A 14,225-nucleotide genomic window follows, 5' to 3' on the forward strand; every position below is an offset into this window, starting at 1 on the left:
TTAATTCACTATTGCTCTAATATGTTATAGTTCATAGATTTTGTACTTTTTACTAGTTTGTTTGGTAACTAGATTAATAACATTTTTAAATATATCTGCTTGATACTCTTCTCTGTCCATCAAACTGAATCAACTGCCAAGTTAGAAATCTACCACAAGGTCCATGTATGCAATAAACAGAACAGGTATAAAGTTGCTAAAGTTATACTTACAAGTTCATCACGATTTGAAGTTTAAGAATATGAAATTGAGAGCTCAGTGAATATATGACAGTTATGTATAAGGGATTTAATTGAAATTAAATACTTTTCCAGAAGAACAAGCTAGTTGACAAAGACGGCTGGTGCGATAATGAGTAAATAAATTAATTATTTACTAATTATTAAGTTAAGTTCTAATTGAGACTCTTATTAATCTTGCATATTCAATTATTGATCTTGCGTATTTTTTTAAGCATTCCAAATAGTAACATAACTAAATTGAATTTGGATTACTTTATTATCGCCTAATAACTGAATGCAAGTTAGGGACACATTAACGACCTTCAACTCCAAAAAATTCTGATTTTCTTTATTTACTCATTCTCTTCTTACTTTTATTTATTTATTTTTTTATTATTAGCATTTATTTTCTAGAATTTCTTGCCCCTCTGTTCCCTTTCTATTCTACAACTATATTGATATTTTAAATTGGATAGATAAGAGCTTCAACAGGTGCCAGACACTTGTCATAGGAAAATTTACCTCCCGATGCTAAAATTCAGGGTCATTCCGCAAAAATGAAATGCAGTTCACCTGATTTCAAGGTCTAGCAGAAGGCCAGGTGTTAGTTTCGTGCTTTGATTTAGACTAATTTACGATACAATCTACTTAATATCAGATTAATTACATAAAAACCTTTATGAGTCTGCAAAAGAGTGATTATAGAAACCGTACAGGCGAGTTTAAAAATACCGATATGAAAAGGAGGAAAAAACATCTGTTGAATGATTTTGTCCATTTCAGTTTTATTTACAATGTTACTATCAGATGAACGCTGCCATTATAATGGGGTACAAGATTTAAAGAGAGAAGTAGAAATAGGTTTTTGCATAAGGTAAAGAATTATAAATGCGTTTCTAAAAACAAGACATCAGAGTTCAGAGATTTTTCTACTTTGTAACAGAGTTGGAATATTCGATACAATGAATATTCTTTATTCATTGTTTATTCTTCGTATTCAATATTCAAGATGCTGCCTCTAATCGTGGTTGAATAGATAATTTCTAAAACATTAAAGATATGTATGTACTCCAATTGGAAAAATATTTTAAATAACATAAATAATTATGTTTTATGTTATTTGAGACAATAAATGTATTTCTGAAAAATTGCGATGTCTAATTCTTGATAAGATGCCCCTCCCCAGGTCATATTAGTCATATTAGTATCTCACTAATGTTTCAAACAAGAAGTCACATTCTTTAGCGACTTTTGGTATGATGGTTAGTTGTTGCAGCACATGATGGGTACAGAAAGAGGTGGGTTGGCTACCTCCCATCGACGACGGGACGTACTCCCTTAGAAAAGGGTTGTGTCGAGGCCGGTGATGGCCCTTAGGCCTCAACCGCAGTTTCCGCCAATGTTGCTGTTGCGGTAGTCCGTTCATTCAATTTTATCCATGTGCCTACGGATGGATCGGAGAAATTAGTTAGTGATTCTTTAGCTACTAAAATGGTCTAAGCTATTGAGTTTGGAATATCATAGTTTCAGGAAGTTTTACACAATATCAATGATCGTCAAGGGAAATAGCTACCAATGTGTGGATCTTTCGGGGAATATTCACAACTTCCGAATTTGGGAACCAGAAAATCCGCGATTAATTTTACAATTTCCTTTGCAATCATCCAATGCAGTGATATGATCTGGGATTACTATATCATTTATTTTCGGCCCATACTTCTTCGAGGAATTAAGTGCTAGAGACCCATTAACATACTCGATCACAGACAACAATATGTTTCGTTGTTAAAGAATAATTTGTTCCAGTCTGCAAACATGTCAGCGTTCTTTACTCACAGTTTTGATACATGATGGAGCTCTTCCACATATTAGTCTTTGCGTTAAGGACGTCCTCAAAAATAACTTCACTGAAAAACATGTCATCAGCTGCAACTTTTGTGATGTATGGCCTTTCTAATTCCAAAACAGCAATACAAGTGACATTTGACTTTGGGACATTTGAAACACCTGGTAAGTCATGATAATTCAAAAACTATAATTGATCGTAAAGCTGTAGCATTTACTAGAACCCACTGTGGTCAACTGTGGAACTTGCTATCTTACGATTCCATATGGTAGCTGAAAATGATGGCCATCATGATAAATATGTTTTGTTGTAAAAAAATTTGTAAACTATCGCAAATATAAGCTAAGTGTGTAATTCCTTTAAAAACGCCCATTGATGGCAAAACGTTTAACTAATTCTTTTTATTGGCTCAAATAAATTCCCTTCATTATATTCTACATAAAATTTCATAACTTTCTGAACAATAGTTTTGTCACCAGACAACTTTAAAATAGGGTCATTTAGTTATGGACACCCTGTATGTATCTTTTATATAAAGAAATAGACTATATAATTTGAAAGACAATAAACATTTCAAACTATACAATCTTTAAATATTGAACTTTCAACTATTCAGGATAGTGCATAATGCGAGAAAATATTTTTATGAACAACATAGAGATTTTTTAAAAATACGAAAAACATTCTTTGCCAATTAAAAATTATTTATTGCTTAAATTTGGAAAATTTTAAACTAATAACTTTTGAGAAAAGTACTTACAATATTTTGATTTAAAATAAATTAACAGAAGAAAACTTTAAACTCTTTTTTTCAAAAATTCGACAGAATATACTCAAAATAGATTTTTAAAAAATGCGATAAATTTAATAATAACTTATTTATCTTAAATAACTTGTTTGAATTGAATTTTTTTCAATACATATTTTGATTTCAATTCAATTTCCTTTTGATTTTACATATAAGAAACTTATTAAGAGAAATACGAAAAGTTCGCAGAAAATTACAATTCTTTTTTGTAAAGTATATTAGTTATTTAGTCATAGAATAATATCTCTGCCGTCTGTAGAACGACGTGTTTAATCTGCTCCGATCTCCGAATCTGCCATCAGTAGCCTGCTACCGAAAATGACAAGTAGTGTTTGGTTCCAATTTGCGCATTAAAACTCCGCAAGATAGAGCGCACGAAAGAAAAGCAGAGGGGGGAGACATCAGAATTTTGGGCGCGTTTTGCCCATTAGTCACCGGAATCACGTTTGCGACCTAGAGCACCTTTCTCTCTCTCTCTCTATATATTTTTTCGTCTTTGTGCTTTTTTTTTTTTTTTTTTTTGAATGCGGCGACAACTTTGTTCGCCGTCAGTAAAACAAGATAGGCATCTCCTAAACTTTGGCCGGCTACTGAAAACCGTTTTCCTATTCTCTGTCTAAGTTCTTTTATTTTTCCCTCTTTCATTTTCCTTTTTTTTTTCGAGCTGAAATCTTGTTTTCCTCATATTATTTCATGTTAAAAAGATTTCTGAAGTTTAAGACTGCTCTATTTTGATTTATTTTCATACACATACGTGGCTACATTGAGAAGTTCATTTAACTTCCGCCACCAGGAAGCTTTTATTCCTTGTAAAGTACAGAATGCTATAAAAACTTATCTCATACAGCTATTATTTGAAGTATTCCGACTTTAAAAATATTCAGATTATCATAGCATCCTGAAAGATAATTTGTTTAGTTAAAAGAAGTAGATTTAAAATAATATTTTTTTTCAATTATTTTGTTAGTATTCTAAAGAAAATATGAAAAAATCTATCAAAATTCATAAAAGATTATTTTTCAGTTGGAAATAAACTTTTGTTACGATTTAAATAATTCATTATTTATTTATAGTCTTATGAAAATAATTTTTTTAGATAAAAATCTTTTAAATCTGAATTTTAATGAATCGATAAATGTTTGTATAGCCTGCACTGTTTAATGAATCGATAAACTGCAATTTAATGAATCGATAAATGTTTGTATAGCCTGCACTGTTTAATGAATCGATAAACTGCAATTTAATGAATCGATAAACTGCATTTTAATGAATCGATAAACTTTTTTGGAAAGCTTTTCATTAAACATATAAATAATCGTTTGGTCTAAGCAATTTTATTTTTTAGTAATTATTTACTTAACTACAAAATTATCGTCTGATGCTATAAAGTATTTTTTAATTATAAAATGGTATTCTTAAATAAATAACGATTGGAAGACTACGATTTTGCCTACGTGAGAATACTATAGAAGTCATGGCTTAATTACAACTGACAGACAGATTAAGAATAATTGTTTATAATAAAGGTAAGAAAAATGGATCATTTTATAATATATCGATAAAAAAATATTTATTTGAAGGGTATTTTGCCGATATTCTTATGATAAGATCTTTGATTTTAAAGGAAAATTCACTAATTTAAGGAACTGTTCCTAAATCACCGAATATCATATTTTAAGCAGTAAATAAAATAATGAATAGTATTTGTATGTTAAAAAATATAGTATTCGGCATGTTTCTTTTACACATGTAGCTGATCATAGGCTTCAATGGAGTGTTCTAACATGTATTCTAAAAACGGGAAAATAATTAACGATATCAATAAAAACTATTTATTACCTATAATGTGAAAGTGAAAATGTAAAAATGTGATGCATAGTATGTGAAGATCGTAAAAAAAAATGTACGAATAATCTTGGAATGAAATTTAATTGAAATTTTTCTTTTAAGAATCATTAATTTAGGTATATCATATAGATATTCCTTCTTATATATTTATTCTCTAAAACTTGTAATTTTTTTTCAGAAATATTTTAAACAACAAATTTTTATTATTTATTGATGTTATAAAATAAGTTGCAATTAATTTGTTTTCAATCATAGTTTCTTTAGTGACTAAATTAATCAGTTTTCCTTTACTTTAACCGCTACTATAGTTGTTATTTACTTAATTTTGTAATTGTTGCAGCTATTTCTGAATAATTTTTTTCGAGGAAAGATGATCTCATCGAAATGTGTGAAAATCACCTTTATATAATTGTCCAAAAAGATAATGTTCTTTAATAGAATTTTACAATGATTTCTTATTTAACGACTAAGACAGAAAATGGCATTTACGCTTGATGAAATAGAACTCCTCTTCAAATAGTAGGAAAAAATTGCTCAGTAGTTTACTTTTTTTGACTATCAATTATTCTAACAAGAAAAATTAATTAATCCACTTATCAAACTTATTTATTTATTTCAAATTTTTTTACTGTTTTTATATAATATTAAATAATTGAATAATCATTAATTCGAATGAGTTGAAAAAAATAGATAATGCTGCTTGCGCAGCAGAGTGGAAAAAAAAATATTCCGATGCAGTTTTTTTGTTTGATTGTTTCAATGTGCCTCTAGAACTACATCATAGAATTTTACATTTTTACACTCTTTTATTTAATACAGTTTGTTTAACAGTTTGTAACAAGATTTCTTTTAACTTACTGATACTGAAAAATCAGTAAGATGAAAACTTATTTGAAATTTCTCTTAGATATATATTGATTAAAAAATTGATTACGATCCGTAATTATTTAAATTTGTCTTTGTAAGGATTTAAATCTGTCTTTTGTAATGCTTAGTTAATTTTTTTTACCATTCTTTAAAATTCATTTATGATATATAAATGAAATTTCTACTTAAAAAAAAAGTTTATATTGCCTGCAATTTTTCCAAGAAGCTATAAAGTCCAAAAATTCTCATCCGCAATAGATTTTTCTCATTTTAATTAAAAATATAATTGAAGTGGAAGAAACTACTAATTTATATAAATCATACAAATAAATCTTTTACATTAAAACTACATTATTCTTGGATTTATAAACCATTTGTTTGCTGGCGTATTGGGATTCCGCAATGCACTAATATTACGTTTATTGTTACCTTATCGCATACGTTGTATCAATAACCTTTCATACTTTCTGTTAGTTATGCAGATGTATTTTTCGAATAAAGACTAATTCCACGACATCAAAGCTTAATAGAAACATAAATGTATGATTCATCTCTTTTTTTACTTTCGAGATACTGTAACTTCACTTTTTTCATCTTTTTACTCATCTTGTAAACTGTCAAATATTAAACAGAATTCTTCTTCCTTATCTTTCAACAGTGGAAGAAAATAACGTGATTAAATAATTGATGAAACAATGTAAACGGTTTGAATTTCAGGTCAACATTATAACAATGTATAATTGGAAATTAGTCAAAAATTTATTTAAAATAATCCTCAAGAATTAGAAAAAGTTTATGTACAATTTTTAAAATTGATATATTTTTTTTAATTTTAAGAGGGCACAAAAAATATTTTTGTGCAATAATATTTTCGAAAGTTATCACAGAAAACCTCAAAATCCAGCTTAATTTCTAATTAATTAAAATTATAATTAAAAATTCAAAAAAATCGCTTCGAGGTGTATATTTTCATCTTCCAAAATGCATGTATGCTCAGACTGGTAGCTATGGGACAAACGGTCTGGTTTATAGAACGCCAACATACACACATTTATCTTTATTATTAGTATATGTAATATACAGTGGCTCAAAAAATTGAGAGTACACCTCACTTTTATTTGATAAATCTGTATTTCAATATAAATAACACATTACCGAGATGAGCAAACATGTTTTTATTTTTACCCATAACAAATGGTTTAATTTAGAGTAAAAATAAAGAAAAATCAACGAAAAACTACTAAATTGAAAAATTTCAGAAGTATTTTAAATAAATATACTCAGATTTTTGCCTCAAAAAATTGAGAGTACACCAATGAAATTTTTGCAATATCTCGCATAGAAACAAAGTGTCACTGTTAAGTTGCATGTCTTTTGTCTCCTATAATGGCCTCTAAACGTCATGCTACCGATTCGACCAATATTTGGCGGTTTCTGATGATGTTTTATGCCATTCTTCTTGCAACACTTGTTTTAAACGGGTTTTGTTTCTAATTTTGTGTTTTTGAAACTCTTTTTCGAGTATGACCCAAGAATATTTGATGGCATCGATGTCGGGGTACTGTGGTGGTGTGTGTAACTGCTATTTACAATGAAAAAGACACTTTTTTTGAAGTTGCGTGTATTCTGTTTGGGGTCGTTGTCTTACTGGAAAATGAAATTTCCATCTAAACCCAAATATTTAGCACTTTCCTTTAGATTGCTGCGAAGTATATCCAAATAAACCGTATCATTTATAATGCCATCTATAAAAATTAAATTTCCTACTCCGGATGAAGCCATGCAACCTGAATTCATGATTTAGTCACCACCATGTTTACCTGTAGAACTTAAATTTTTTGGATCCAAAGCAGTATTAGGCTTTCTCCATACAGTACGATGGCTGTCACTGCCAGAAATGTTAAGTTTTCTTTCATTACTAAATATAGCTTTCTTCCAAAGGTTATTGATCTTCAATTAATAAGTTTTTGCAAATTTTAAATACTTCGTCTGAATTTGCAAGCTGATGAACGGTTTCTCTCTAACAATGCGACTTTTATATCCAGCTTGTCTAATGGCATTTAGTACAGTTTCAGCACTTACACTTTTACCTATGAATTGAGGTTTCTGCAGTAAGTTGGAAGAACCATAGGGTCGCAGCAATCTAAAGGAAAGTGTTAAAAATTTGAGTTTAGATGGAAATTCCATTTTCTAGCAGGAGAACAAACCCAAACAGAATGCACGTAACGTCAAAATATGGTGTCTTTTTCATTGTAGACAGCAGTTACACACACTACCACAGTACCCTGACATCAATGCCATTGAATATTCGTGGGCCATACTAAAAAGTGGTTCAAAAATACAAAATTAGAAACAAAACCCATTTAAAACAAGTGTTGCAAGAAGAATGAGGCAAAATATCTTCAGATACCACCAAAAATGGGTCAAATCTGTACCACGACGTTTAGAGGCCATTATAAGAGCCAAAAGACACGCAACTTCACCCTATGCTGCTGAATAAACGGCTAATGTATTTCACCCTATGTTGCTGAATAAACGGCTTATAGGCAATTTCATTACACACATGGAGGATTTTTTTTTCTTTTGTGTGTGTGTGTGTGTGTGTGTCACAAATATTCATTTCGTAAGCTGGCATTTCTGTGATGAAAATTTCTCGAGATAAGAAGTTAAAGCAAATATCACTTACTATCAAAAAGAAACAGACATAACACGAATTGTGACTAGCATAATTTTATTCGTTTTGTAATACATTAATATAGATTTCTTATGTACATTCAACATCTAAACGTCTTCTTGATTTTTTTAACAAGATAGATGTTTAAAGTATAAGTGACAATTGAAAGTAATTTCCCTTTTATTTTACGATGAATTCCAGCTGTGCCGGTTAGCAGCATAATTTAAGAATGGCAACTGGAATTATTCTTCGTTTTATTAATCAGGAAAGAATGAAAAACAGTGCCTTTTTCTTTATTCTTTTGAGAATTGCATTGGATCATAATAAAAAAATTATATAAAAAAAACTAAAATTTCAGGCAAATTTTATCTAAAGCGATTTTTATTGCAAATTTTTCAGAAACAGTTATTATTTAAAATTAGAGATTCATAAATATATTTTAGTTAATATCTCATTTTTTATATAATTCTAATTTTTAACGAATAAAGCATTTTAAATTTTTAAATAAATTAAATTTCTGATGAACATTTTAAATAATGTAAACTTTAAATATCATTTTTTGAAAATAAGCCTTTTGTCAAGATGACTCACTAGGTTCTGATTAATTGTATAGCTTTTGAAAATTTATTTATTGAAATACGAATACTGAGAATAAATATAATATGATTTTCTATTTAAAAAGATCAAGTTAAATAGAATATAATTTTGCAGTTTATTTGGGTGTAGTTAAGATTATTAGATATGTTATTTAAAAATATTCACTTCAGTTAACATAAGTTTTTAAAAAGTTCTCGCAATTTTTCATTTTAATTAAAAAAAAATATTTATAGACTTTGAAGGCTTTAGTGCTTTCTATATTATTTCTTTTTCCTATAATAATGCTTCTGTAAAATTTTCAATGAATGTCAATACTAAAAAAAAAAAAAAAAGACTTTATTTCGAATTATAATCTAATAATTCATGACTATTCTATATGCATATTGCTTTTAACTAGAAATTTAATTGAGCGTCATGTAATATCTGGTAGACGTAATAAAATAATATTAAATCATAATTTTCACATTCAGTTTTACATATATCTAACAGATTGTTTTAGCAATAAATAAGTAAAAAGCATAATTTTTGTATGTTAAATTTTCTTTTCGAATTGAAAAAAAATTACTTTTTGCTCAGAGAAATCTATAGACTGTACATTTGTTTTAATGCAGAGCACCGATACAACTGAATAATTGCTGTTATATCTTCAAAAGTATTCATTCAGTTTAATTTGGAGAATAAATAAATAATACCATTCAGTATATGGAAAATCAATGAGCATTTGTCATTTGTCGGACTTTCCTCAGTTGTTTTATATTGAGTGTCAAAGTTTGCTCACTAAATTTTTCATCTTCCTTATTATAAAGTAAGAAAGTCTGATATTTGGTTATCATGAGCAGCATTTCAAAATGGCATGGGCTGTCCACTTGTCCTGTGTGGCAGAATAAGCTCAGGCTCTGGAAGTTCTAGTGCCCTACCACATACAACGGAAGATTGTTGCATTCCAGCAGAAAAGGCAGTACTAAATGTATTAGATGCCAGCTTGAGCTCTTGGTGATGACTGTGGTCAAGGAAGGGATCGTCTTTGGGTGTTGCTTCTGTGTATTCAGATGAATAGCCTAGATCGCTGTTGTGGTGTTGTGGAGGTCCAAAGAAAGTCGTAAGGGATGGGTTAGTATCCCATGGAGGCTGAATCTGATCTGAAATTGTTAATGAGGAAAATTTTATATCTATGAATAGTTATCTATAATTTTATAGCTATGAATAGTTATAAATTTAATTTAATGTATTTGATATATTTAAATCATTGTGCTTTTGAGTTGTCGCGTTTATATGTTTCTGAAAGAACAGAACGATAGACAGTCAATCTCTTGTTGGATTTTGGCTCAGAATTCGGTAGGTGTTTACATTGTAATTGTTAAATTTGTGTACCGAATTCTACCAACTAGCTCTCTTCATTTTGCAGTATCATGTTAACATATATTTGAACAGCTGGGCAGACAGATTTTCTTTGAAAGGATTTTACTCAAAATTTGATAGAAATCTACAAATTTGGTGTAAAGACCGGATGTCAAATTTCATCCATCTAGGTCAAAGCGCTGTTGAATCATCTTTGTCTCAGACAGACGACAGACAGACAGACATTTTCCAGAAATGGGGGTTTTCTAACTCAGGGAGGTCTGAAACGTGAAGGTTCCTCAAAATTTCAAGTTCGAATCTTTTGACGATCGCAACACTTTCTCTATACTTCATATAAGGGAAAGTAAGGAAAGGAAGGTTCGTAATGAAAGAAAAAGAAGCAGAATAAAAAAAAGTAATGTTTTTTTTTTTTTTTTTTTTTTTTTTAATATTTGTTCTTTATGATTTTAAGATCTGCAAGAGCAATAAAATCAAAATTTAATTTTCTGATGCATAATAGCTTAAATACCATATGCATACTAGGAATATAATTACCGAAAATTTGGATTTTAGGAATATCTAATTAACACATTTTTAGTCTCCGGAATTAACATTGTTTTAAAAAGTAGAAAAACTAGACAACTGCTGCATAAAATATAGTTCTTCTCTGATTTACAGAAAAAGTACTATGTGTTGTTTGGTATCAAAGTAAGTTTACTCACCACATTTGTCAGATTCTCTCGCACCATCAGATTGGTGTATGAAATTCTCTCCGTTACCATAATCTTGTAAAAGAAGATTGTCAATAGCAGCAAAGAATCTTTGGGAAACATCGGGATCATCCAAGGATGTAACAACGTAATCATCTTTCATATCCTCATCCGCTGGACTTTGGTGACTATAATTTTCAGGCAGTATAACCTGGGGATGTGTCTGTCCGTCTCCATCGACCCATGTTCCTGGTTTTCTTAGAGGTTGATCTAGGACCAGAATATCAGACGGATGGATGACATCTTCAATTTCGGGAAATGTGGGAAACATGTCCGTTTTATCTGGAGTGGTCTGATGGACAGGCGTGAGTGGACAATCATCAGAAAAGTTTGAGGACATATCCTCATTACCGCTAGAAGGATGATGAAGCAAAGGAGGGGGTGGCAATAGAAGATGAGATTCAATAAGGTGATGGTTTTGTTTGACTGAAGAATGATTGTGGTAAATATCACACGAAGGGTAGAAACTTTGGTTCATTCTTTCTATTTCTGCATCGTAACCTGAAAGAAATCGCATTTATTTTATTTTATTAATCATATATATTGCATTTCCATACTGTTAAAGGCCATATTCATTTAAGACTATGCAATAGATTACTGTACGAACTAGATAAATTCAGAAAACGTCATGGGTATTAACACCAGTAAACATGTCACTTAACAGCATGTTTTGATGCACATGTTAGCTTTTTAAGTCCCCAAGATGGGCAACAAACTCGAAAATTAAATGGAGTTGACTCACTTGATTCTGGTCACAGTGAATATAAACTGACTTCATCGATCAGTACGGTATATATTAAATTACAAAATCAAATAACCTAAAAACTATGTTGCCATGACAAGTACTCTCAAAGATTTCTTACAAAAATTTTGGATGCCCCATTTATTAAATAGTGAATAGCGATTTTTTTTTTACTAAAACCAATATGTTAATAATTATGAAAAAGGCATTTTATAATTAAAAAATACATTAACTAGAAAGAACTTTTTTTCTATAAAAACTATTTCCTATAAATTATAATGACTAAAAAGTTGTTTTCCTAAAGATGATATATTTCTCTGAATTTATTTCTTTAAGTTAAAGTGAAAGGTTTTATAATATGATTTTATTTTTTATTTCTATCATCAAACTTCGTTTTCTTAAAAACTGTCATAAATCTGAGTGACGTCATAAAATATTTATTTGAAATAACAATGTTTAAGCAAAGGATGAAGAAATATAATTTTATTGCATATATGGATTAAAGATTATTTAAAAGACGCAACAGTGAGCTACCTATTTATTACATTAATAGTTCTTAGACATAAAGAAATATGGAAATATCCAGTTATAATAATTTAGATGTTTTTATTGAAATAATTATTCTCTCTTGAGTGAACTACATAAATTTCCTTCAATTTAGTGACTATATGTCAAACAATAATTTTTTCTTTAATGGAAAACTAAATCTGGTACTTACAATAACAATATTCTAATAGATTTTTCAAACAAAAATCGCGATAATCATATTATATTTCATTGTTACATTCTATGTTTTACATTTACTACAATGTCGTAGTAAAGCAAATTGATATTTATGTGAAGACATTTTTATAAAAGCAGATGCAACAGAACTTAACATTAATTTTTGGAATATTACAAGAAAATTTTAATAGATTTTGTTAGGTTTATATTCCATATATAAACAGTAAGCGGACAGTCACGTTATCAGAAACAATTAATGCATCACCTGACCAAAGGCTTACCATCTGCGAAGGAACTATAGTACGCCTGATCAAAATCGGAGGCTACTTTAGCTGCTAATCTGTAAGAAGTTGAGTGGCCATAAGAACAAGCGACATCTTCTAAGACTTTGTCGATTGCTTGAAACACGGAACAGTCTGTCTGAGAACCGTCAAAACTGATTGGCATGAGTTCTCCATATGAAGAAGCATCGTCTTTATTGGTGGTTGAAAAAGAACGGCAGCTCGATGCGTAATTTTTGGAGCACAGGCATTCAAAGGGTGGGCAGGAACACTGAGTTTCACCTGGAATGATTCAGTAAACTTTAAATTTTGATGGAAAAAAGATGTTTATCTATCTTTTATTGGAATTAATAATTTTATAAACAATATTCTGTGAAGATAAAATTATAAAATGGGAAATATAAGAGAGAGATATTTAATATTAGGGAATTCAGTTCTTATATGCATATTTTTCATGAAATTTCGGCAAATTCAAGTGTATTATTAGCCATTTTATATCGATACACCTCATTAAAAGATTTTTATTGCCGAAATAACCTGTTAGCTGATTTGTTTTCGTATTAATCGTATACAAAAGTCACTAAAGGAGTAAAATCCAAGAACGACAGAGTCGAGTGCAATTAGTGTATGATTATTTTTATCTTTTTAGTTTTTTACAGCTGCATCAGTGATGTGGCTAAGCCTAACTCGTACTAAAATATAAAAACGCGTTATAAATAGTATGACGCATCAAGGCTGTTTTCTTTATTTCAAAAAAAAAGTACAAAAAAAGAGTACAAGGTATTCATCATAAAATATTTTTTTCAATTTTCTTACACTAATGCCGCTGCATTTTCTGAGTTTGTATCTTAATTTTAGATATTTAAATTATTTAGCCGTGATAAAAGTTTGTATAATATGCTTTGCCATAGTATATTTCTTACTGTTTTTTACTTTAAAATTTTTGATAATTTATTCTCAACAAATAATTTTAAATATAAACTTAAAACTATCCGAATTAAGATCTCGAGTATTAGGAATAATTAAGATTCAAGTTTCATAGTTGGAAACTCTAGATCTCAGTTACTCATGTAACCATTTTAAAATAATTTCTTTTCAATTTTGAAAAAAAATTTGTAGTTAAAAAGAACAAATTTTACCCATAAGAAAATCACAAAATCTGCTAGTAATATAAATTCGAAATCATTGTATTTTTAAAAAATAAATAAAACAATTTTTCGTACCGTTTTTCTTTGGAATTTGTAAATGATGATCTAATCTTGCAATCTTGTTGCTTTCATAAGAGTTGCTTCTCCTCCAAGCTGGGTGTATTTCAGGCCGTTTATTTTCTTTCAAAGGAAACTGAAAGATAATAAAAATTGTTAACTATTATTCTTACTATTATGCTTTAAATAAATTACGAACAATGTAATAATTAACAATTTTAAATTAGAATGCATTTGATGTTTCAAATGATGATATGTAAATCACCGTTTTGTGAACTAAGAATCAGGTCAAATGGTTGCAATAA

At 29.3% G+C, this 14,225-nt stretch overlaps 1 protein-coding gene across 1 annotated transcript in view; it reads right to left on the reverse strand.

Moving 5' to 3' along the window:
* Positions 1 to 9,482: 9,482 nt before the first annotated feature.
* The window catches only part of LOC129975515 (uncharacterized), a 34,726-nt gene continuing 29,983 nt past the window's right edge, over positions 9,483 to 14,225 (reverse strand). The window contains exons 5-8 of the mRNA XM_056088580.1: positions 13,939 to 14,056; positions 12,716 to 12,997; positions 10,922 to 11,470; positions 9,483 to 10,000 (exon numbers count right to left, since the gene is read on the reverse strand). Coding sequence (XP_055944555.1) covers positions 9,705 to 10,000; positions 10,922 to 11,470; positions 12,716 to 12,997; positions 13,939 to 14,056 — 1,245 coding nt within the window. The 3' untranslated portion in view covers positions 9,483 to 9,704. The remainder of the gene's footprint in view (positions 10,001 to 10,921; positions 11,471 to 12,715; positions 12,998 to 13,938; positions 14,057 to 14,225) is intronic.

Source organism: Argiope bruennichi, chromosome 1 (assembly GCF_947563725.1).
Source record: "Argiope bruennichi chromosome 1, qqArgBrue1.1, whole genome shotgun sequence".
NCBI classification, from domain to species: Eukaryota; Metazoa; Arthropoda; class Arachnida; order Araneae; family Araneidae; genus Argiope; species Argiope bruennichi.